The sequence below is a fragment of the Papaver somniferum genome, chromosome 4 (genome assembly GCF_003573695.1).
Source record: "Papaver somniferum cultivar HN1 chromosome 4, ASM357369v1, whole genome shotgun sequence".
Classification (NCBI taxonomy): Eukaryota; Viridiplantae; Streptophyta; class Magnoliopsida; order Ranunculales; family Papaveraceae; genus Papaver; species Papaver somniferum.
This window is the reverse complement of record NC_039361.1, coordinates 60,088,260-60,114,652: the sequence shown is the minus strand read 5'-3', so window position 1 is coordinate 60,114,652 and position 26,393 is coordinate 60,088,260. Positions and strand designations below refer to the sequence as shown.

Sequence of the window (26,393 nt, the reverse complement as noted above, 5' to 3'; positions counted from 1 at the left end):
CAAGTTATTGAAATTATCATAATGAAACATTCCAAGTCTTCACCAAAATGATTGTGTCACACAAACCATGTAAGATGTTACTCGGCAATTTTCATATGATCATATTCTGACTTTCGTCAAGAATGTAAGATGAACTTGGTCGAATTGAAAGCTTGCCAACATATATTCCGAGAAATATATAAGCGAGTTAAACTCAGCTCGAAATCTCAATTGTGTATAGTAGAAAACTATATCGTAACACGACTTATGTCTCAATATAGGAGATAGAGTAGAAATAGACTTTCCAAGTGATAGATGAGTTTCAGTCTCCACATACCTTTTGTTGATGAAGTTCCACAAGCTCCCCTTAGTAGTTCTTCGTCTTCAAATGATGAACGTCGTGAAATCTAAAGCTCAACTACACAATCTATGTCCTAGTCCGAGACATCTAAATAGGCTAGAAATCAAAACTTATAGTTTTGATCACTAACATTGACAAACATGCTTGAGATAGCAACGTATGCGAGTTCGACCGAGCAATGCTCTAACACTTTAGTTTATAGGGATCATAAATTTGAGGTTTCCTAATAAGTAATCATGTTTTTATTCAAATTGAGTTGTTTTGAAGCATGTCTTCTTCAAATTTATGATGAAGGTTTGTTGATTATCAACTCCAATTGTATGCACTTGATGAACTCATGATTCATATAAGGTGGGATGGCAACAATATCCAGTAATCTTGTAGAAACAATAATTGAGAAGTACATTAAAAAGAACAGGACATGTTAATAGGAGGGAAAAAATGGTTTTGTAAAGGGAAAAATTACGAGGAGGAAATAAAACTGTATGAGAGGTATTGACTTCCTAAAACCGGGAAAAAATGTCGAACAGGTACTAGAACTTAAGTTCATCGATCAATAATACATATTCTTCCCAAAAATCCGAAAGTTACAGTCTCTTGAACAGTTAAACCTCATCAGAGAAACCATCATTAAAAAAAAAACATTATGTTTTCACCGAAATTCATCTTCACTACCAACTTATAAATTTAACGATTATGATGCTAACCTAGGATTAATCCTATGTGATAGAGATGAACCATCTGGCACCAATGCTAAAAAAATAAATAAATAAACGTGTTAAGCTTTATCTTCACTCAATTATTCTTCGAAGATCTAAATGATTTTCGCGTTTGTTATCAGATCATTGACATATTGGTTGATTGACGATTGTAGGGTTTTAGTTTGAATTATAAAGATCAAGTATAATGGGTATTATTGATATGCATTTAACATCTTGAGATTATAATTTCGTTAACAAAATCAATTATATGATTATCGTACTACTGTTGTACCAATTTTTCTTGTATATTCAGTTGTTTGAGAGCAATAAGTTTAATAATAAATAAATATCATGTATCGGTTTTTTATTAATTCGACAGAAGTATGTCTAGGTTAACTACGATAGGATTGATATTTCAAAAAGATATCCTTTTTTATCATTTTGTTTGATTTGGACATGGATTAGAATCTAACTAGTTTTTTCCCCTTCTCAAATCCATTTTATTCTTCTAGAGTAACTAGTTTTTTCCTCCTAAAAAAAAAAACCTCATAGAGTAACTTAAAGTTTACATATAAATATCTAAACTTACCTTACAGTAAAACAATACTTATGGTACATACATAAAAACAGATTATATTTTTGTCTTTGGACACATCGGCATTTGAGAACCACTAGTGCTTAATTGTTTGGGCTGGGATAAAACTTTGGCATCTTGTGAACCAATGGACTCCATGAAAGAAAATGAATGACCATAAAACAAATATTTCCATTCTCATCCTTATTAGTCAATCCCTCAACCAAAAGTCCCATCTTCTCATCCACATCACATTCTTCACACAATTTTCACCTTTATTAGATTTTGATTCTTTCTCTCAATTAAATTCTTGTCTTATTAACCTCTAAACACAAAAACTCAACACTGAAGCTTAGTCTTCAACCCCATCTGTGTTATCCACTACCAACCGTTCAAACTTATACGTGTCATGATCTTAAGTTAGTAGATACTGACCGGGCCCACCCTATCTGTGGGCCCTAACAGTTAGAAATGGTTCCATAAAATCTGTTCCTGTAAAAGAAAGAAAAGACAAGTTGAAAAGCTGTTTTTTTGGTGTTTGAATTTACAGTTATTATGGTTTGATATAAAAAATTCCACTATTAGTAAAAAGAAAAATGTAGTTCAATCTCTTTGGAGAGAGTTTGTCCACTTGTTTATTGAATGGTTGCTGTAGCTCTTCTTAGCATGATGATTTTTTATAAGTGTTTGATTCTTATTTGTCAAAAGTTCTGAATGAAGGAATGGTTTTGATAAGGTTTTGATGGGGATAAGACTATTAATATAATTCTTCAACTGGACGTTAAAGTTAGATATTGTTCTTGTTTGTTCATACAGTTATAGTACAGTTCTGTAACATGGGTTAGTTGTAAAATTCATGTTTGAATAGTAGTGGATTATGGTTTTAGATTGAAATGAAGTTTGAGTTATGGTGGTGTTTCGAAACGGTTAGAGAGAGTTTAGAAGTTATAGTGAATTAGTGAAGTCTGAAGATGGGTAAAAGGATAAGTAGTTGTTGTTAAAAACATATACATGATAGCCAGGGTAGGTTTTCTGCTTGCTGCTTCAGTTGCAACCTATGCAATTAAGCAGATAACTGGAAAGAAGCCGAGCCCGCCTCCGGCTTCTGTTGTAATCAAACCTCCAGGTACTTATTATCTTTGGCTTAGTACTTGGTTCTAGTTTTCGTGCGTGTTTATTCAAGTACATCGATTGATTACTAAATCATGGTGTAGCATTGTTTTGGCATGTAAAATTTGAATGTGAACTTTCAAGGTGTTGGTTGATTCTTGGACTCTTCTAACTCAGGTTTACATTTTATTTCTTTTTGATGACTTGTGAATTTAGAAAATGGCGAAGCAACTATTGAACCAGAGGTGGTTGAAAGAGAAGAGGTTGTCGATTTTACTATTAGCCCTGAAGAGGAAGTAAGTTACAAATATCACTGTTTTGGTCTAATGTGTAATATTTGTTTTGCAAATAAATGAAGAAGCAAAGATGTAGTTAGTTTGAAACTAATGTACTTTATGCATATTGGTGGTGATTGATGATTCAAGAATGTTTTATGTTTTGCAGGAAAAGGAAGAAGAAGAAATACACGAGCAAGAAAAAGAAACAGAAGTAGATGAAGAAAAAAATGACGAAGAAAAAACAGAAGAAATAAAAGGGGAAGAAGAAGAAATAGAAGGGGAAGACGATGAAGAAGTTAAAAGAATTAGCAGTGTCATAAACCCATCTTTGAGCAATCCTTGTTTTCTTGAAGAAGATGAGATTTTACCAGAATTTGAAGATTTTCTTTCCGGACAAATTGACTATCCATTACCAAATGACAAGTACGATTTAAGACAGGATAACGAGAAAGACAGAATGTATGAGCTTGAGATGGCTAATAATGCAAATGAACTTGAACGGCTAAGGAACTTAGTTAAGGAACTGGAAGAGAGAGAAGTGAAACTGGAAGGAGAATTACTTGAGTATTATGGTCTGAAGGAGCAGGAATCAGATGTCACCGAGTTACAGAGGCAAGTAAAGATAAAGTCAGTCGAAATTGATATGCTGAATGTCACCATTAATTCATTGCAAGCTGAAAGAAAGAAACTCCAAGATGAAATATCACAGGGAGTCGTGGCAAGAAAGGAGCTTGAGATTGCTAGGAACAAGATTAAAGAGTTGCAGAGGCAAATTCAACTTGACGCCAACCAAACCAGGGGACAATTATTGATGCTCAAACAACAAGTTACTGGTCTCCAGTCAAAGGAAGAAGCCACATTCAAGAATGATTCTGAAGTAGAGAAAAAGCTCAAAGCCGTGTCGGAATTGGAAATGACAGTTGTAGAGCTCAAGAGAAAGAATAAAGAACTTCAGTTTGAGAAGAGGGATTTGATGGTTAAACTGGATGCTGCTGAGACCAAAATAAGAAACCTGTCCAATATGACAGAGGTGAGATTCTTTTATATCATACATATGAAAGTTTAAGTCTCTACATGCGTGGTCTGGAAATGAACTCGTGAAAAAAAGAAAAAATCCTTAGTCTTCGTGCATCAATTTTAAGTATAACTTATATACCCTGATTTATCTCAGTTTCTCAAAACTCATTCTGTAGCCACTGTAGTTCCTTATAAGCAAGATAACCAGAGTTGGTTTTTGATTCAACTGAGACAAGCCAAGCTTTCAGGTTGTTGTCATTGCTTACATAAAGTGCATTATATAAAGCATAGGAGAGACAATTGTCGTCTCACTTGAGTAAAAAACATAGGGAGGTCATGTTTCATTATGTAGGACAGACCTGAACTCCAGTTTTAGATGATTTTCGACCATTTTACTCATGCACGTGAATATTTGCATTGTGCTGTTGCAGACTGAATTGGTTGCGCAGGCAAGGGAGGATGTAAGTAACTTAAGGCATGCAAATGAAGATCTCCAGAAGCAAGTGGAAGGGCTTCAATTGAACAGGTTCAGCGAAGTTGAGGAGTTGGTTTACTTGCGATGGGTCAATGCTTGTTTGAGATTTGAACTTCGAAACAATCAAACAGCAGCTGGAAAACCATCTGCTCGTGATCTCAGCACAAACTTGAGCCCTAAATCTCAGGAGAGAGCGAAACAGCTTATGTTGGAGTATGCAGGATCTGAACGTGGACAAGGAGATACGGATCTTGAAAGTATTGCCTCCCCTTCATCCCCCGGGAGTGAAGATTTTGAGAATGCTTCTATGGACAGTTCATTCAGTAGGAATAGTAGTTTTAGTAAAAAAACTAGTCTAATCCAAAAGCTTAAGAAGTGGGGAAAAGGCAAAGATGATTCAAGTATGCTTTCATCACCTTCAAGATCGATAGGATCACCTAGCAGGAGTTATCGACCCTCCATGTCGAGAGGTCCATTGGAATCTTTGATGATACGAAATGCTAGTGATAGTGTTGCCATCACTACATTTGGAAAGGAGCAGGAATCTGCCGATTCTCCAGAAACACCTAACCTTCAAAGAATTAGATCACGGGTTCCATCCAGTGATTCACTTGTCAATGTAGCTGAATCATTCCAACTGATGTCTAAATCAGTTGATGGGGTTATAGATGAAAAGTACCCTGCTTATAAGGATCGACACAAGTTGGCGTTAGAGAGGGAGAAGGCAATCAAGGAGAAAGCCGAGCAAGCAAGAACAGAAAGATTCACTGGTGTTTATTCAAGCCCTGATTCACAAGGAAAGGTGGGTGATAGGAAGCCTGCAATCTTGCCGCCGAAACTTGCCAAAATAAAGGAGAAAGTCGTTGTAACTGGTGGTTCAGGTGAACAAACAAATAATGATGCTACTGAAGTTGCATCCCAAGTTGTGAGCAAGATAAAGTATGCCGATATTGAAAAAAGGCCTCCAAGGGTGCCTAGGCCGCCTCCTAAATCATCCGGTGGTGGTCCTGGTGCTGCTGTTGCAAATGCTAATTCTCCAGGTGGAATACCTCCTCCACCAAGGCCACCAGGAGGCCCTCCACCACCACCACCACCACCTGGTGGTGGGCCACCTAGGCCGCCACCTCCACCTGGAAGTTTGTCAAAAGGGCCAGGGACTGGTGATAAAGTTCACCGAGCTCCCGAGCTAGTGGAATTCTATCAGAGTTTAATGAAACGTGAGGCAAAGAAGGATACCACATTAGTTACTTCTTCAACATCCAATACAGCCAGTGCTCGGAGCAATATGATCGGGGAGATCGAGAACAGATCAACGTTCCTATTAGCTGTAAGTTTATGTTTTACCTACTTCATTTCTATTCTTGTTTCGGCTTCTTCAGAACAAGTTGATGTGAGTTTTCATTTTGCTAAGGAAGGAAATTGCATTATCTGAATCCAGGTGAAAGCTGATGTGGAGACACAAGGTGATTTTGTTCAATCATTGGCAACTGAAGTGCGTGCATGTTCTTTTACCAATATAGAAGATCTACTGTCATTTGTGAACTGGCTAGATGAGGAACTCTCCTTTTTGGTATGTCCAATTAAACTTCAGAGCTGAAGTATGATATTGATATTCAAACTCGTTAGGTTTGGGAGTGGTTTTTTAAGCTGGTGCTGGATTGGATTCTATAAACACAGATAAACAAATATCTTCTCTTATTCGGCATGAGCACTAAGCCCTAAGCATTATGCAAGATTAATATAAAAATGCTATGTAGATCTTCTTGCCCACATGTGGTAGAATTGGTTCTATTTCTGGATCCTGTTTATACTCCTCCGGCTTGTAGCATTGAATCTGCATTATTATATAACAAACGCCTGATTATCATTTGCGGTTTCCATTTAAATTACTGATTGCAATGTCCCGATGTTAAAATAAAAATGTAGGTTGATGAGCGTGCAGTTCTTAAGCACTTTGATTGGCCTGAGGGGAAAGCGGATGCATTGAGAGAAGCAGCTTTTGAATACCAGGATCTGATGAAACTTGAGAAACGGGTCTCTACCTTTGTTGATGATCCCAAGCTTTCATGTGATGCTGCTCTGAAGAAAATGTACTCATTACTTGAAAAGTGAGTTTATCCTGTCTTTGATGTACAGAGTTATTTTAGCTTGTCGAAATGATCTTTGTTGAGATTACTCCATCTCTTTACAGGAACTAATCTTCTTTTATTTCTCAGAGTGGAATCAAGTGTCTACGCACTACTACGGACACGAGACATGGCTGTTTCACGTTACAAGGAGTTTGGAATCCCAGTTGATTGGTTGCTAGACTCGGGTGTTGTTGGAAAGGTACAATCTATAACTGTAGTAGGATATGGGTTTTAAATTTTCCTTCTTTTTCTTAGCATTGGTGATGCAGCTTAAAGAACCATCTACACTTGAAATCGAAAGCTAGAGATTCTGTACGCCAATATGTTCAATGGGATACTAAGATTGCTTTCTCACTGCAGATCAAGCTTGCATCTGTACAGTTGGCAAGGAAGTACATGAAACGAGTAGCATCAGAGCTTGATGCTTCAAATGTTCCCGAAAAAGAACCAAATAGAGAATTTTTGCTTCTGCAAGGTGTAAGATTTGCGTTCCGTGTTCATCAGGTAATCCCGGAACTTCATGTGATATTAGCATGCAAAAGAGAAAAAAACCCACCAACTCTGCACTCAAACTATGCGTTGTTAGAATTAAATGTATCTATGGGAAGCTAAATATTTAGTAGCATTACTTTGTTCATTACATCTTCTTGGATTATCCTTGTAAATGGACGTTCTAACTCTGAGACTGTTTCCAGTTTGCTGGAGGTTTTGATGCAGAAAGCATGAGGGCTTTTGAAGAACTGCGAGGCCGTGCCCATGCACAAAAAACTGACGAGCAAAATACATCCGAATCATGAGGACTCCTCTCTCTCTCTCTCTCTCTCTATTATTTTTTCTATCTGTTTTCTGTTGTATATGTCAATCTCTTGTTCATTTTGTAATGGAAAAATAACAATACCAAGTTTGAAATCTTAGCAAAATAGTCAATATTACAGAGTGGCAGTATTCTTTTAAGAAAGTAACGAATAGAATGCACACTTGCAAATCCATTTGTACCAAAACCTTTAAATTCCTTCTAGATGTAATAATTTCCACAAAGTTTTTGAAATTCACTGCAGAGAAACGAGCTATACAATTCAGCTTCAGCGGCTTTTGAAATTCATTTCTCATCTATTCCGGCTTATAAGATCTTTGAACGATGAGGAGAATTTGACTTCTACCTTTGAGCTGAGAGTTTTAACTCTTAAAGGTATGCGTCATCTCAACAATGTTCCTATCCCGATTCAGGATCCGGGTTTCAATTTGGATATGCATTCATAGCTGACAGCTAACCATGAAATTCAAGCGCAAGGGAAACAAACAAGGAGAAGAAAAAGTTACAGAAACTAGAAAGGGAAACAGAATCATTCTTGAATGAATCTCAAAGAAGCTTTTACAACTGTACTTCTAGCTGCATATATCAGAAGAACAAATCATGACCATGTTTTCGACAGTTATTATAATTTTTTGGAGATTTAGTGAGAAAAATGGTATGTCAATTTCTGCACATGTAAAAGAAAATCTTATCGCATTGTGACCACAACACTTCTGCCCATGAATTTGGCACCTCCCACTTTTCCTTGGATAGAATTAGGCAAACGGATAACACGTCTTTGATCCCCAGCTTCCACCAACAACTCTGATCCTCCTCTATACTGCAACGCAGTAACAAACAATATCAATAAACACCAATTTGTAGTAAACAAAAAATGTTTAGACTTCCTAGACTCATACTTCTTGTTTGAACTCTCCTGGACAAGAATTTAATGTGTCCAAACTAAGAGCCTTCACTTTTGGATTTAGGTACTCATGTGGTTGACTAATAATATAATTTGACCTTGACTAAAAGCCTAGAAAGACTTCCATCTCGAAGATTAACTAGATTAGGAAAAGTCCAGATTAGTGCACAGGTAAGGGACCTACCTGGAATAGCTTGATCTCTGACTTGTCAAATCCAGGCATGAAAAGCGTCACCGACTTATTGGCTGCGTCGAATGTAACAGGTGATGGAAAAGTGTCATTCCTTTCTGCCGCAAAAACCAAACGCGCATCTTCTCCTACAGATTTGAGCACTACTGCATCCCAATCTATGGGGGAACCAAATGAGAGATATGGCATAATTGCAGAAGGCAAAGGTGAAAATTTTGTCTTGATTATGTCTGCAGATTCTGTAGATAGTGGAGGAGCATAGCCAAATGCACCAGAAATATGTGCACCAGACTGAATTGCACATCCCCAATAACGCATTGCAGCATTGATGGATGTCGGATTATTTGGGTCCATCACGAGGTAACAGCTTAACTTTGATGGTTTAGCGAAGCCAGTAGATACTCTCTGCGGCGCACATATATATCGACACTCTATATTTAGAATTGTTAGGCCAATAAGAAGAAAGAGAGGAACAAGAGAAAGGAAACACACCTCAAGCATCCTCTCAATGTCATTCCATATATCTGAACTCATTTTCCCGTCAAACCGAGATCTGCCATCATTTAACTCGACAGATTCTTCTGCCAATCTCAAAAGTGAGGGAGCAGTCAATCTCCCAATATCCGTCTTCTCAGCCAGGTTTCGTAAATATTTCAAGTACGATCTGTCCACATTTATATGTCATTCGCCATAGACGCCACCATAAAGAAGGGTGAATGGGTTGGGGACAAAGCTTTAAAGAAAGAAATTTTGTTAACCTTGCTGTCTCAGTTGCACTAATCATCCGCAAAGTCTCCTCATTGCTAACTCCATCATATATAACTATGTCAAACTTTTCTTGCGTCTGTTTTTTTGTTGCCGAAGTCCTCTCTATGACTCCTACCAGTTTCTGAAGTGCCAGGGCTGCAAAAATTGATCCCATCCCAGGTAGCACACCAAGTTCTTCACCCACCACCTACTACATTAAAAACTAAGATGCATATGAAAATGTACTTTCCTTTGTAAAGTTGTTGTTGTATCAGGTAACTAGATAAGAGTATTACATACCCACCCCTTCAATAACTCCTTGAGTAAAATTAAGGCGAGCATCTGCTTTCTTCAGCTGATTTAGTGGTTCAAGAAGCATCTGCAGTTAACAAGCCATCATTAAAATACATTGGTGACAATTATCTTAGGGTTGGGCAGTTTGAAACCAACGAGAGAAGTGGTGAAAAACATGGTGCCAAATAATACCATCTCTACTATATATTGCAAATTCTTAATGCCTTAAAAGTGTGGTTTTCCAAGGTCTAATAATAGCTTTCTTGGAGCAAGCACTGATATCGATCAAAAAGGAAGAAAAAATACAACCAACAAAAGCAAGCACTTTTGTTGCATGGATAAACTCCCTATTCATGGAATAATGATCCTAATATTGAAAATATAGCTGAAAGGCAAGTTTTTTTTCATCTAACAAAGTATCCAGATACCTGACTGCTACTAATGCAACTAAAGTGACAACAGAACCGACATTACATAGGGCATCTTCCTTCAATAACCATAGCGGTCGTCCAAGGGAATTGTTTCCTTGCCTATGTCTTCCTGAATTGTGCTTGCTCTTAAACTAACATCCCTCCTATTCCTGTAGATAAACTCAAAAATGTAGGTCAAGAAACACCTACCCTACTAAAACAAATTCCCATGTCAGGCCTAGCTAGCTTGCTCACACTTTAGTCCTTACCCTTGTATAAGTATTCTACAGCGCTTTAAGCCTAAATCCGAGCAAAGTAGACAAAAATTTACCGCTTCAACAGAACCTTAAATAACCTTTTCAAGTGTACTAAAAATGCAGAAGAAAAAGGTAAAAAACACATACTTTAGTTGTGTCGAACCTAACAACAGAAAGATTGTTGTTGCATTGAGTAGGAGAAGTCCCAATCTTACATCCCATGAGGTATTCAGCAGTAGGATCTTGAGATTGTATTACCAAGCAGGTGTTAAGCCCTTTTTTAGCATAATACTGACCTTCCAAAACAGGAAGGAAAAAACCCATTAAAATCTTAACCCAGAGTGTAAGAATACTTAACATTAGAATATGATAATCATTACCTGAGATGCAAGAATGGATGAGGTTGTTTTCCCAGAACCTCCTTTACCAAGAAATGTAACCAACTTTGTTGGTGTGTTAGATTCTGCAGACATTGTAATTGAATTTGGGCGAAGTGTTTTGCTAAATTGAACAAAGAAATTGGGGTTTGGTTTAGAGTTATTTTTATGGTTCCATTGAATCGCGGATGATGTAAAGATGAAGGATGAAGATAGAGAAGAAGCCATTTTAGTGGCGCTAACTCTGAAATCGGATTCTGTATTTGGAAGGTTGAGTAGTTGAAGTTGCCGTTATTACGGGTTTGGATAAGTTTCCAATGAGATTTTCGTTGTAATTCACCTAAGTTTGGTATAACTCTATTTTCTAAAAGACCACGTTAAACGGAGGTGAAGAGGACCTTCTTCTTGTTTTGGACAAAGATATCCTCATAGTTGGACTTGGGAGCATAGGAGCTCTTGAAGGGCTAAAACTAGTTGTCATTTGTTCATTAAATCCGAACAAGACTGATACTGGTGAACTTGAGGAGCAAAGAAGGAAGCAAAAATCTGTGGTGACTGGGGCAGGGGCTTCTGTTTTGAGGAGTAGGTATGCAACCTTATCCGAACTCAGCGCAAACAACACTAGCAACAACTATCTTCGTGGGATGACTCAAACCCCACTTAGATTTGATCGAAATTAACACGGACGAAGCAGCAAGGGGATATCCTGGAATAACGCGGGCAGGTATTATATGCCGGAGCGAGGAGGCCGATACAATCTTAGGAATAACACAATCACTAGGTATCACCACTGCACTTGCAGTGGAAACTTGGGTCATGCTAATCGCTTCTAGAACGGCAGCGGCACGGGAATGGCCAAAAGTTCAATTTGAAACAGAACTCGGAGAACTTAACGAGATTTCTAACCTCGGACACCGAAGCTCCATGGTATATTTCTAACCAGATTGCAGAAATCAAATATAAGGTTTACTCAAGTTCAGCAATATACTATTGGGCACGTTTATAGAGAAGGAAATCAAGCAGCGGACTGTCTGGAAAATCGAGCGGCAGATGATTGCACTATAGGAAAGCTCACAACAACAGTGTGTGACAATGTAATTCCCCCATTTATAAGTTCTATTGTAATAGCAGACTCTATGGATATCACATTCTCGCGTGTAATCTCAGTTTAATTTAATAAATTGCATGCTTAAAATAATAATAATAATAATAATTTTGAGATTTTGGAAATTCATATTCTAAAAGAAGATTATTTATTTTTCCGTTTTTTTCTTTTCTTTTCGGATTAGTAAATTTTTTAATGTGGGCATCCTTAAACAAAATCTACTAAAATAGTTGTATCAGGAAGATTAGCATTATCAGAAGCACACAAAAGATTGTTATCAGACTGGATTGCATCAAAAGTGAACAAAATTCAAAAGTTAGCATAGTGTGGGTACAAAAAATGCAAGAGGCTGATCATCCCAATAAGAAAAACTAACGATGATTTTCACCCATTCTTTGCAAACAAGTCCGCTACTCAATTAGCTTTCATGTTAGTGAACTGAAAACTCAAAAAAGAAAATAAATTCTCCAATAGAAGTTTAAATTCATTTAAAATGGAATGGCATCGCCATTTGATTGTGTTATTTTTTTTTTCTTGTCAATAACTTATAGTGGATAGACAATCCTTTCTATGACCAGATTTTCCATCTTTTTTTTTCCATGGTCCATTTGACTGTTTGTAACAGAGTTACAACTATGGATTCTTTAGCTGGGCAATTCTCAGATGCTCCCTCAAAGGTACCTGTCCAGTTACGAAAAATCAAACCAAAATCTAAGTATCATCAAAAACGAAAATTACATATTTTTGGTTGGTAACGTACTTTTAGTATCATCAAAAACGAAAATCTAAGTTGGTATCGGTAGAATATATGAAGCGTCTCAACTAATTTTTAGAGTATTCATTACAGGAAACCTCCAAATTTTACTAAACACAATTTCTCTAGCTAGAATTCTGAGAGACTGTTTATTGTTAACAGTTATGTGTCTCTTAGTGGACGTAGATAGCTAGATAAGAGCGTTTTCTTTGTTTTCAAAAATTCATTGACCACCTCTCTTTCTGTATAACCCCCTCTCAACTTCTTAGCTGAAAAAGACATTATTACATTTTTTTGGAAAGAGCATTATCAGATTTCCTAACAAGAAGTGCAGTGAGAAATTCAACAATCAAGACAGACCTCCTCCAAGCCCATTTGTTATTGTCTGGAAAAAAAGATACTCACATAAGGTATGTGTTTAGTTTAGTCAGCCTTCCATAATTCAGTTCATATTCTTAAGAATAGTAGTTGAACCAAATATTTAATAAGATAGTTGAATTTTATTGGTCAATACTATAGTCATCGGCCATCCAAGTGCCTTTAACTAATTTTTATTTTATTTTATTAATCAATTTTTTTTAGTCTCTACTTGTTTCTTAAGTCTTCTATTATAGATCTTCTCAACAACATTCTTTGAGATACCATCATCACTTGCTTGATTATGGGATTCAGTATATCCAAGTGATCGAACAGGTCGAGTTAGTTCATCCATTTAAAAGAACAACTAACTTACGTCGTGACTGGTCGGTTTTGTTTGAGACCATGTAGTATAGTCAGGAATTGAGAAGAGAAGATTGACAAATTACCTTCAAGTATTTTGCGTTTGTCGGGTGAAAACTGAAGTTACTGTAAACTGCATTGTAAACTGGGTTCTTTTCCACATTGTATACAATTTGTATATTCTGTGGATGATAATTATAAACTGAGGTTTGATTTTTATCGACGGGTCAATGCAGGATAGGATGAAGATTAACTTTTTGAGAGAATCTACAACTTACATTTTGATCAGATAAGACTGTTAGCTAGATTAACTGAGCAAAGAAAAAAAGATATTGTCTAGATTGTTTCAAATGTTAATTTTTATTGCGAGCCACTGCTCATCTTGTCCTCATTGAATCTTAATCATATTAAGACATTGTAACCCTATCGTCAATGGTGACAATAGTTCCGTGGATTCTCATTTTTTGATCACTCTAATGAGCTCAGCCAAACATACGAATGGGTCTTTCAAGTAGCATATAATGTCTGTATCACATGAATGTGTCGAGAAAACTGATAGGTTTCCATATCTATGGAATGGTTGCAAAGGATGCATCATGGTTCTTGGTTGGCCATAAGCTATGTTCAAAAGGCTTGAAATTTCTGTAGAATTTCAAAAATTTGTATTGTGAGTATGTGGAACGAATTTTGCTTATGACCCAAAAAGTGTCGTATGGGATTAAAGCAAATATGAAATATTTATCCAATTTGGAATAATGCTTTTAACAAGAAAAAAAAACTGATAGAAATGATAAAACACACTAACTTTCCAAATTGTACATTACTGTAATACCAACATCATTATCAATAACAAGATTCAATAAAGTTAAAATATCATTTGCTATTTTACTTCCACTAAGTAAACGTTAAACAAGAATATTATTAACAATTGTAATTCTGATCTTAAAAATGCCGTTTGCTAAATTGATTGCGAAGCTTTCTTTATAACTTTAAAATTTTCTCTTAGTTATATTAACACCATTGGTTTTCTTTTATCCTGTTGGTAGGTAAAATATAAATAATATTTGTTGGATCTTATATATTGCGTTCTCCCTTGAATTTTTTGTTAATAATAAATATTATAAATATTAATCAACATATATTTTCAAATAATATCATAGCACTTGACAAGAACTATATATATTATGCAAATATGTTAACTAGTGCATTAATAAACTTAGCCATGATAATGTCACAGTTAATATATAAATACGAACTTTTTCTTGGAACGGAAACACGTTCCTAACTCAAATAACAAACTCATATTAACTTATTGTGAATTTTAACAAAAAAAAAGATGAAAAATTGAAAGAAAAATATTACACTTTACACTTGAATACGACTATTTAAGAGGCACTTGTAACAAGTCTAGAAGCATACTCGAGATGGAAGATAAGGTTATAAAAAGATCTACAAAAAATATAAGAAAAATATTATATAAATTATATTGATTCATAGCCAATTACACAAGAAGAAGACATCAACTTACTTCCAAAGGTTAATCCAATATGGCATATGTACAAATATGTCAAATAATATACTAGAATCACTAAACAGAAAACCAAAAAATAAAAAACAACTAAAATATCATAAGATTGAAAAACATTACTCACTACATGCACAAAATTCTCGATGTTCTAAACTCTAATCTTCGTCAACCAATCCAACTTGAGAAGTATAGCCGACGGTAGGCCCTAGTATGTAGCATCTAACTATAAAATACCGAGTTTTTCCAACATCACAAATTCCTTCTTCGGCCATCAAATCTTCAATACCAAAAGAAAGATTTTCATCAACAAATGTAAATTCCACCATTGGAGTTCTTCTCCAGTTACAACATTCTCAAGAATAAAAAAATTATAATTCAAGAGTTCTTTCTTCCCAAGAAATTTAGCAACATAAATCGGAATAAGAACGACCCATAACCCTTGGGATGAGAAAACTGTGAAATTCCTTAAAATCGTTTTCATACTCAACTACAAGCAAGACACGGCGATCGCACACCAGTATTCCAAAGGAATTGTAAATTAATAGGCTTTGATTATGATATTTCTTTAAGAGACAAACCAAGCAATTGAACATCATACCATTTCTATATAATGTGGCAACATTATAAAATCTATCGCTTTCAACCATGGTGAAACTTATGAAAATATTACTTTTGATGGAATGTTAATCGAATGAATCCAAGATGATATGGCGATAGGATCTTGTCTAATTGTAGTTGAAATTTCACGGTCGACAACATCTTCAGAAACCACTTTATCATCTTCTTTAAAGAATGCGAGGAATTTTTTAAAAGAATTAAGCATATGTCCACAGAGGTTTTGATCTTTGAGTTTAGGGTTTTCTCAACGAAAGTTGAAGGGATTTTAGAGGGAAAGTGAAACGTATAATGAATTGGGGATTTACCTGACAATTATGTTTCCACCTAATTACATACTGATATGTCCACACAAAAAACATAAACTTATTATTGAATTCAAAAAATATCGTATTTCAAATAAAATAAATATCAGATAAAATTGAGTAGGCATTAACTTTAGATATACATTGATAAACATTTTAATATTTCCAAATCAATTTATATATCCAACAATAATTTTTTTCTTCAAATTGGTTCAATAATTTGAACAAGCCTTAATATTTACGTGTTTTTTTAATACGGTATCAGTCGGTATCAGGTTACATCCATATGTGTCCGCGAATACGTCGATACGACACAAATATGGTATATATCGTTATAAGCAAATTTAATTGTGCAAATTCCATTTCTATTACCTCATCATCTGATCATTTCCTTTCACTTCATAAGAGTCTAATACAACAAAGTTTTGAGACAATGTCTATACAAAAGAGGTTTGAGCATGTTAATATTCTATCATTTAGTGTCAGGAAAAATTAACTGGTCCATTGTTCCGAGGTAATTAGAAGCATTATTAATGGAAGATAACAATCATGACCAGGAACCCAACGGTCCTTCCAAATATAAATGTTTTCTCTTGTACTTATTTTTCAGCATAAGATAATTTTGATTATTTCCAAACACTACATATACTCCTTCAAGATAATGGGTACAAGAACTAGGTTCATCCTTATATGCTTTAGGACTTGCACCTAAAGAGCTTGGGGATTCTCAATCATCCTCCAAGCTAATCTAGTAAGAAAGGCTTTATAAAAAGTAGAACATTTTTCTAAAGTTCAAACAACTTTGAAATTTAGGGACAAATACAGTGTCCCATGATTTTAGGTAAGGACCTTTGGCTTGAGTATCCTTACCCCACCAAAATTTCCTCTCTATACAATCCATAGTAAGTATCAATCAGAACTTTAGGCATAGGAAAGACAACCATCTTATGAGTAATCATAAAACCTAAAAAAGTTTGAGTGAGAATAGTTTTACATGCTGCTTTTAGGAATTTCGATTTCGATGAAGCAAGTTTAGCATCAAATTCGTGTAGAAAGCCAATAAAGGATTCATCTTTCTTTTCAACAGTAACAGTGGAACTCCTAAGAATCTATCATGCAAGCCAATTCTCTAGATATTTAGTATGTTAGTAATTGAAAAAGCGGGGGTCTAACAACACCACCCAATATTTCACTTAGCAATCTGTATGGACTAATTCCGAAATACTTTCTAGAGAATCAACTAGACAGTCAGACTCAATCTAGGTAAAAGTATCTCAAGGAGTTAATATCTCTCTCTTGTTTTGATTTACTCGAGCTAATAGAAATCAACGAGTCTTTAATCAACTAAAAGGAATAACTTGGATGGTACCAAAGACCAATATCCAAGGATCAATCAATGACAATCAACAACCAAAGGTTGGATTACTCTAATTGATGATCTAACGCACAACCTGTATTATTTCAATTATAAAGATAAAACAATATAATGCGGAAATTGAAATAACACAGACACCAGAAATTTTGTTAACGAGGAAACCGCAAATGCAGAAAAATCCCAGTACCTAGTCCAGATTGAACAAACACTGTATTAAGCCGCTACAGACACTAGCCTACTCCAAGCTAACTTCGGACTGGAATATAGTTGAACCCCAATCAGTCTCCCACTGATCCAAGGTACAGTTGTACTCCCTACGCCTCTGATCCCAGCAGGATACTGCGCACTTGATTCCCTTAGCTGATCTCAGCCACAACTAAGAGTTGCTACGACCCAAAATCGCAGGTTTTGAAAATAAACAAATCTGTCTCACACAGACAAGTCTATCAAAGGATCAATCTGTCTCCCACAGAAAAACCCTAAAGTTTTTGTTCCGTCTTTTGATAATAATCAAGGTGAACAGGAACCAATTGATAATTCGGTCTTATATTCTCGAAGAACAACCTAGATAAATCAATCATCTCACAACAATCTTAATCGTATGGTAGCGAAACAAGATGTTGCGGAGTCACAAACAATGAGACGAAGATGTTTATGATTACTTTTTATATCTTGCCTATCGGAGATATCAATCTCAAGCCAATCAATCTGATGGTACTCGTACGATAGAAGATGCAAGATCAGATCACACAACTATGATAAAATTAGTATCGGCCTGGCTTCACAATCTCAATGAAGTATTTAAGTCGTTAACCTGGTTTTAGAAGAAGAAAACCAAAGGTTAAAGGAGAACTGACTCTAGCACGTATCACACGTAAGGTGTGGGGATTAGTTTTGCAGAGTTGCTAGATGTCACCTTATATAGTCTTTCAAATCAGGGTTTCGCCTTGGTCACAAAGAAAACAATATCCATCGTTAGATGAAAACCTGATTTAGATTCAAGCTAATATTTCTCAACCGTTAGATCGAAAACTTAGCTTGTTATACACAAATGAAATGCATGCTTCTAGGTTTGTTAATCGTACCCAAACGTGTACATTGTTGGTTCAACAATAGTTAACCAAAAGGTTAGCCATATTAGCATTTCATACCGACCATATTCTTCTTCACCGTAACTAGTTCAAATGGCTCAAATGAACTATTTAGAGAGTTGTTCAATTGCAAGGAAATCTTATGTACTACACAAGACACAATTGAAGAAAAGATGATTTGATTCACTCGAATCGGTTCATGAACTTTATAGCCACGGTTTGCAAATTGCATTCCTTAGTCTTTATAAGTTTAAGTTCAGAAATCATCTTCAGATATATAACCTTCTTAAGTTCGCATACTAGGTTCGCGGACTTAAGCAACCAGACAGAGTTTACAAACTCCAGCAGAAAATCTCGCAAAAGACTTTACGACGGTTTGCGGACTGGGTTCGTGGACTGGTACTCACGCAACTAGTTTGTCAACTCTAGCATAAATTCTCGGGATGAGAAGTTCGGAAGTTCGCGGACTTGGCAACAAGCCATTCTTCCGGTTTCTCTTGATCAACAAAGTTCGCAAACTTTGGTTCAAGGGATAGGACTTATGCACATATGTGTTTTCACAACAATACTTATGTCCATCATTGGTTATGTGATCTAAACTCTCATTCCAATCATTGAAACATTCTTAGAGGACGTTATATAGTTGTTACCATTTCTCGTCAAAGCAATTTTCAAAGTGATTGAAACATATCATGACTTTCGTCACTAGGTAAAGATAAACATGGTCGAAGCGAAACGCTTACCAAAACATATTTCGAGATATAGATAGGCGAGGTATACTCGGATCGAAATACCAAATATGTATAATCTAAGTCTATATATATAGCATACGACTTTTTGCCTCAAGAGTAGGAGATAGAATAGATAGACTTTTGAGTGACAGATAAGTTCAAGTCTTCACATACCTTTTTGTCGAGAAGTTCCACCGGTTCCTTGAGTAGTTCTTCTTCTTGTATGATGAATCGCCATGAAGTCCTTGAGCTCAACTACACTTACTATCCTAGTCCGAGACTTAGCTATAATATACTAGAAATCAAGATTTATAGTTTTGATCACTAACATTGACAAACATGCTTGAGATAGAAACACATGCGATTTCGATCGAGCAATGCTCTAACAGTAATAACAACTTTAATAAAGTTAGATCACTAGTATGTTGTTCAACATTATTTTTGGAATCAAAAGGAAAAGAATGACACATTTAAGAAAGATGATGGGAAACCAGGTATTTCCATGCTATAGCTAACTATAGAAAGAAAATAAAACATGCTAAGGCTATACAAGACCCTACAGATATATAGTTGATTAAAAGGGATCAACTTGCTACAAGTCTGTTTAACCATTATTTTTCTATGAGTAACTCTTCATATCTTGTTATATGTATTGATTATATAAATAATATTAGAGCATGTATAACTGATTTAGATAATTAGTTTCTGCTTAAGACTCCAACTACTGAAGAGTTCTGAATGATTTTGTCAGAGCATTGCTCGGTTGAACCTACCAAGCGTTGGTATGTCAAGTTCGGTTGTCATATTTTAACCCCAAAACTCGAAGTTGCTTGATTAGACTACTAGAGTCAACTTTGTTAGGTTAGACTAGCAACATTAGAAATGTTGAGACAAAATCATGTTACTCTGAAGATTCTGAAGATGTATCGGCATCAACGAACACATCATCCTTGTTTTTGAGGTTAGTAATATAGACTTGACTTGTTTTCATTATCTACATTTCTTTCAAGTCGTTTAGATTGAAAACATAAAATAAAAAGTTATTATGTGTATCTCTAGTATTAGTGACTAAATAATTCTATTATGGTCAAAGTTTCAAGGAATTATATACTACTTAATTTACACAACAATGGTATAGAATTATAAAGTATAACGTTTATCTTTTGAACTTCGTAAATGCAACATAACACTATATTTGTAATTCGTTACTAGTAAGTGTCTTGAAATTTTGGGTTCATTTCATGCCTAGAAAACTATGTTCAACTACATGAGTCAGAAAAAGTTATTCTAACGGTTTCTGATCTTGATATATCTAGTGATAAGGAGAAGATCCCTGACAAGGGTGTCTCAATAGAATGTACCCTTGTCCGTAGTTTATGGGTTCGCAGGGTTCATGATACCAACAATATCATTAGGGGAACGGACTCCACTGCCGAGACACGAGGTTAGCTCCAAAATATATATACAATTGTGCATGCTATATTTCTCAACTTGAGTCCAAGAATGTTGATGAAGCTCTAAATGATCCTACCCGGATTAGTGTTATGCATGACGAGGTAAATCAATTCAAGCGACAAGTGATATGGAATCTTGTTCCTTATCCTTCCAATGTAAATATTGTAGGTACCAAATGGATATTTAAGAACAAGTAAGATTAATTTGGAATAATGGTTCAAAATAAAGAAAGACTTGTCGCTCAAGGATACTCACAGATTAAAGGAATATATTTTGACAAAACCTTTGATCTTGTTACACGTCTTCAGTCCATACTCTTACTATTAGCTTATGCTTGTTTTCTCAAGATTAATCCATATCAAATGGAAGTAAAATCCGCTTTCTCATATGGGTGTCTTAATGAAGAGGTTTATGTTCCTAAACTTAAAGGATTTGAAAGTCAATAAAATCCCTATTATGTCTTTAAGCTCAATAAGGAATTATATGGATTAAAAAAAGCTCCACGAGAATGGTATGGAAAGCTTACAACTTCTCTTCTTAGAAAAGGTTTCGCTAGAGGAGGAGCTCATAAAAGACTTTTTTATCAAATGGAGTGGAAATGATATCTTAATATCTCAGATCTATGTAGATGATATCATCTATGGATCAACATCCAGGAAACTCTCTGAAGAATTCCAAACCACTCCGGGGAAGGAATTTGAAAGGATCAATGTTGGTGAATCGAAATACTTCATGGGGTTGAAAATTCAACAACATAATGATGAAATTTATATTTCTCAAGAGAAATATGCCGAGGAATTTGTTAATAAGTTTTTCCTTGACAAATCTACTCCTAAGATCACTCTCATGGCTACAACTAGGAAACTACATAGACACGAGAATGGTGTCAAAGTAGATCAAAAACTATGCAGATCCATTATTGGAAGCTTGTAATATCTAACAACAACAAGACCTGACATTCTTTTTAGTATTGGTTGTTGTGTAAGATTCCAAGCAGATCCCAAAGAGTCTCATTTTGCAGCCGCAAAAATAATCATCTAATATGTTAAAACACTATTGGTTATGGGTTTATCTTACACCTTTGATACTAATGTACCGTTTATTCTGATGCAGATTGGGCAGGATGTGTGGAAGACAGAAAAATTATAACAGGAGGATTCTTTCATATGGTTTTAATTCTTGTGGATTGACATAGAAAGAAACAAAACTCAATGTTCTTGTCAACATGTGAAGCCGAATACATTTCTTCAGTTCGAGTTGTACTCAGCTTTTATGGATAAAACAAATGCTTACAGGTTATGGAGTTGTCAACATGTGAAGTCGAATACATTGCTGCAGTTCGAGTTGTACTCAACTTTTATGGATGAAACAAATGCTTACAGGTTATGGAGTTGATACTCGACCCGTTAAAATCTTTTGTGATAAATCAAGTGCGATTCGAATTGTTAGAGCATTGCTCGGTTGAACCGGCCAAACGTTGGTATGTCAAGGTTGGTCGTCATATTTTAGTATCAAAACTCAAAGTCGCTTGATTAGGTTACTAGCATAAATTTTGTCATGTTAGACTAGGAATTCTAAAAATGATGAGACATACAAGTATTACTCTGAAGACCTAAAAATTGTGAATACGTACCGACATCAACGAAGACATCATCCTTCGTCATGTTTCTATTTCTATCTACGTTACTTCCAAGTCATTCGGATTAAAAACATAACATGCGAAGTTATATATATAAAACTCTAGTATGTGAGACTTGATCATCTTATTGTGATCCAATTGTCAAGGAAGAATATACAAGTTGTTATACACATAAGTATGTTGAATTACGAAGTATAACGTCTATCTTTTGAATTTCGTAATTGCGACATAAACATAATCTTTGTAACTTGTTACTAGATTTTGTAATGAACTTAGGATTGATGTCATGCCTAGAAAACTATGTTTTATTACATGAGTTTAAGGAATTATACTTATGAACTTGTTACGTAGTTGAAATAAATCAATGGATTGGTGGTTCGGTTCTTATTGGGGATTTATATATAGAAGAATCGATCCACAAAACCGATCCTCATGGCAAACATATTTCCGAACTCACGTACACTTTATGGTTTGTGTGACTTCGGAAGTTGGGTTTGCAAAATAGGAAAGTTCAAGATGTCGACATTGTAAGTAATTAGAACATGTGTAATAATCTTATATTTTATTGTTTAAAGATATTCCTTGATACTCAAGTTGAGATCCCAAACCGAAATGTTTGAGAATCTTTTTGTTAAGATTTTCGAATATATATGTTTTCTTTTTCCAGCAAGAAAAACATATCTCTGGAAGATATATTAGTTAAATATCTTGTACGCTAGCTAATATTAAGTTATATCCATGAGGATTTTGGTATAACAGTTGGATCTTGGTTGGAATTAAACAAAACCGAAAGTAGGTGTTTATTGCATATCTTGAGAATATTTTCGGTTATGGAAATTCCTTGGTGTCCAAACTACCTTGGTCTATAAATAGTGAAGTTTTTTCTTCTTACAAACTTATCCTAACGCAGGCTGACAACTTCGTTTTTAGTCACTACCGTAACCGACTATTAGTATTATTTGTAATACTATCTTGGAGAGGAGAGTAACCTAATTAGGAGAAATCTCTTACGTCCGCTAGTTCAAAGACTTTTGTGGGATCAAAAGGCGAATAGATAGTACCGTTGGTGGAAACTAGAATTTGAATTGTTATTTTACTTTTCGATTATTGATTTGCTTGACTAACAATTGTTAAACCTTGATCGCACCTAGTTTGATTACTTTTGAGAGCCTTCTCTTTTGACATAAGGTCATTCAAACTAGATTAAGGGATTAACGGTATTTCAGATCTGTTTTTAGATTTGATAGTGACTTGTGATCATCCATTGTTAACAGACTCTGCTATGTGCTTGATCTATCACAAGTAGGAATTAAGTTTTTTATTATGCAGGTACAAAAGACTATTGAAGATTTGAAGACGAGAATATTTTTCTTATTGGTTTCATATCTCTGTGAACAAACTTGATCGTCTGGGATCCGACTAGGTCTTGTTTATCTTTGATATACAATTTATTTACTAGTCGTATTAGATCGACAAGCTATCATTTGGAGTTATTCTTCGGTATCCAAATCTGATATTTTGTATACCTATATATGGTTGTCTTGAGAATATAGATCTTAGTAAATCTTACCCAATAGAGGAGTTTATTAGATTAAACGTAAGAGCCTTTGTTGAACTCAACTATAATCTCTGATTTACTTCTTGAGATTAAAAGAGTAGTTACTGAAAGACTAGTCCTTTAATGTTTTGGAAGACGATCCAAAGGAGTTGGGTGGTTGAAGTCTTCACATCGGCCGAACCAACTTAAGATGATGCTTGATTAGTCCTTTCTAGATTCGTGTGCTTTGGCAAGATTGGTTGTGGGCGCAGGGATATTGAGGATACTAGGTATGTAGGGGTAGTTTTACTTGTACTCAACTATATGAAGTTATTAGTAGTCTTTGTATAGAGACTTAATTCTGAGAGTATTCAAAACTGGATTAGGTCCCGGGGGTTTTCTGTGTTTGCGATTTTCTCGTTAACAAAATCTTGTTGCGTCTTTACTTTTACTTTCCGTAATTATAATTATTTTTTTTAGTTATAATTAAAAGCAAATAGATTATACGTTAATCCAAGCACTTGATATTGATCCTATAGTAAATTGGTCTCATATTGTAACTAATATCGAGTGTTTATCTTGTTGTTGTATTGTCTTGACTTCTTTGTCCATATACGATCAAACAAGGTATCATACTTATAGGTTGATATCGAAAATATTGTGGTGTACTTGGTACCCTCGTCATTTCAATTGGTATCAGTGCAGGTAAACACGAAAAGATTTAACAATCTGTGTTTGGTGCGATTCAACCTATATAAGACTGGAATCTAAAATGGTAAACCCATAATTGATTCAGTTAACATACCATCAAGATTTGATGGCTTTAATTTTTTATGGTGAATACACGAATGAACAATGAAAACTCTCTCCCCAGAGTATCTTCGTAATATGGATTAAGTCCATACGCATCTCAAGTCTACGGTACAAACTTTTGACAGTTAGAGGTATCATAAATACCTATGTGACATTTTATGTATCAAAAACTGATATGTGTAAGACTTACTGTTTGGAAGACAATCGAAAGGGTTGAGTACTTAAAGTCTTCAGAGAGACAGAATCAACTTAAGAGAATGGACTCTATCTTAATATTCACGTGCATTGGACAAATTGGTTGTAGGCGCAGGATACAAAGAAAACTAGATAACTAGGGGTAGTTTACTTGGTCTAAATTATACGAAGTTGGTATTTTCTTTGTATAACGGCTTAATTTGAGAGTATTCAAAACTGGACTAGGTCCCGGGGTCTTTCTGCATTTGCGGTTTCCTCGAATAACAAAATCCTGTTGTGTGCTTTTACTTTACTTTATAAAATATTATTATTATTTAGCTATCACTGAAGTAATTGCACTTTGTACGTTAATCAAACACTTGGGTTGATCCATATAGTTAAGGTTAGGTTTCGAACTTACAAAGTGTATACCTTGTTGTCGACATCTTCTTGTCAGTCTCTATCTATATTAGATCACACAAGGTATTGGATTTATAGTTTGATATCAAAAAGATTGTGGTGTATACTTGGTACCCTCGTTATTTCAATTGGTATCAGAGCAGGCAAAAACGAAAAGATCCAATAACATGTGTTTGGTGCGATCCAACCTATAAGACTTGAATCCAATGGTTAGGGAATTACCTAAAGACGATTCATTTAACATATCACAAGATTACAAAAGCTCTGAAGTTGCATATGTTGGTGCATCTTCATCTCATGACTCCATAGATAAGATCGCTTCTAACATATATTATATGTCTGATTCCAATATCAAAATATATGCTAAAAAATAGTTGGCCAAAGTCCTAAAGAGCATATTAGTTTTCTGTCCATTGGGGGTCTAAAATTGAAAAAATAAGCTAATACGCTTAGACAAGAGATCAGAGTAAAGGGTATGCAACTAAATGATTATCCAAAGAGAATAAATCTCTTTGTGTCAAAGTATAAGCTCTTGATAAATCCCTTACTCAAGAACAAGGATTTCGAGATAAGACACTGACTAATACATCTATTATGCACGACTTTATAAAATTGTGATAATAATCCTAGTTCAGTCACATCTGAAACAGATCATGATTTTCTCGTTGAAGGTTTACCACCTGTTAGAATCATCAAGTCGGAAGAAAAACTTGGAATCTCTCTATCTACTGATACCGTTGATCATCCAATGTTTGATTCAAATGAAACTTCGAATCAATCTCAAAAACAAGATCATAAGGAGTACAACTTTCATCTGTTGACAAGAAACTCGTGCTACTTCAAAATACTCTTGTAAAAGTGTTAAATGAAGTATTTTGTCTCAAAGTTCTGAATCCTGTTGTAGACAAAGTATCCAAGACTTATACAAATCCCACCAACTCTAAATATCATGAAAAAGGAGTTTACAATCACTTCAGGAAAAAGGTTCCTCCACACTCATGTAGAAACATGCTTGATCTACATGAACGATTATCACCCATGGAGAATATCCAGAAGAAAGGGAAAGGGAAAATTTCTACCAATAAGAAAACCAATCAGAAATAGGTTCCAAAAAGTCTTGTAACTTCTTATAAAAGAACTGAGATCTGTCATAAGGAAATCCTTAGAATGAGAAAATCTTACGAAAATCTCATTGACAAGAATTGAAATAGATCATATAAACTCATATGATCTATTTATGTTTCATAATTTGTATATTTAGTATACATATGAGTTTTGGTTTTAGCTTTTTACACTGGTTTGTAATAGCTAATACCTTGTCGACCTTTATCTGGTAAAGATTTTCTCTTTTAAATTATCATCAAATTGCTTATAGTTCATAAGGAATATTTGCCAAAGAACGGTCATTATACACGGCTCCGTAACCTGACCGCCGTGTATCTTCTTCTAATGTGAATTCAAGATCAATTCTCACATGCTTGCTTGAAACCTTAATTAGAGTTTCATCTAAAAAG

At 35.1% G+C, this 26,393-nt stretch overlaps 2 protein-coding genes across 3 annotated transcripts; one reads left to right on the top strand and one right to left on the bottom strand.

Moving 5' to 3' along the window:
- Positions 1-2,184: 2,184 nt before the first annotated feature.
- On the top strand, positions 2,185-7,570 carry LOC113275645 (protein CHUP1, chloroplastic-like). The gene is made up of 9 exons (XM_026525182.1): positions 2,185-2,741; positions 2,942-3,021; positions 3,170-4,033; positions 4,452-5,822; positions 5,934-6,065; positions 6,422-6,603; positions 6,712-6,823; positions 6,985-7,128; positions 7,320-7,570. The coding sequence occupies exons 1-9, from the start codon at positions 2,627-2,629 to the stop codon at positions 7,419-7,421; spliced, it is 3,102 nt and encodes a 1,033-aa protein (XP_026380967.1). The 5' UTR covers positions 2,185-2,626; the 3' UTR covers positions 7,422-7,570.
- A 156-nt stretch (positions 7,571-7,726) lies between these two features.
- Positions 7,727-10,919, bottom strand: LOC113275646 (uncharacterized protein At1g26090, chloroplastic-like). Of its 2 annotated transcripts, none has more exons than XM_026525183.1 (7): positions 10,621-10,919; positions 10,388-10,531; positions 9,584-9,658; positions 9,291-9,487; positions 9,025-9,196; positions 8,527-8,937; positions 7,727-8,258 (listed from the first exon to the last, which is right to left on the bottom strand). In XM_026525183.1, exons 1-7 carry the CDS (start codon positions 10,843-10,845, stop codon positions 8,127-8,129), a joined length of 1,356 nt encoding a protein of 451 aa, XP_026380968.1. In that variant the 5' UTR covers positions 10,846-10,919; the 3' UTR covers positions 7,727-8,126. The 2 variants fall into 2 exon arrangements, with proteins under 2 accessions (XP_026380968.1, XP_026380969.1); XM_026525184.1 differs by having other exon boundaries at positions 10,388-10,536; positions 10,621-10,751.
- Between the last annotated feature and the right edge of the window lie 15,474 nt (positions 10,920-26,393).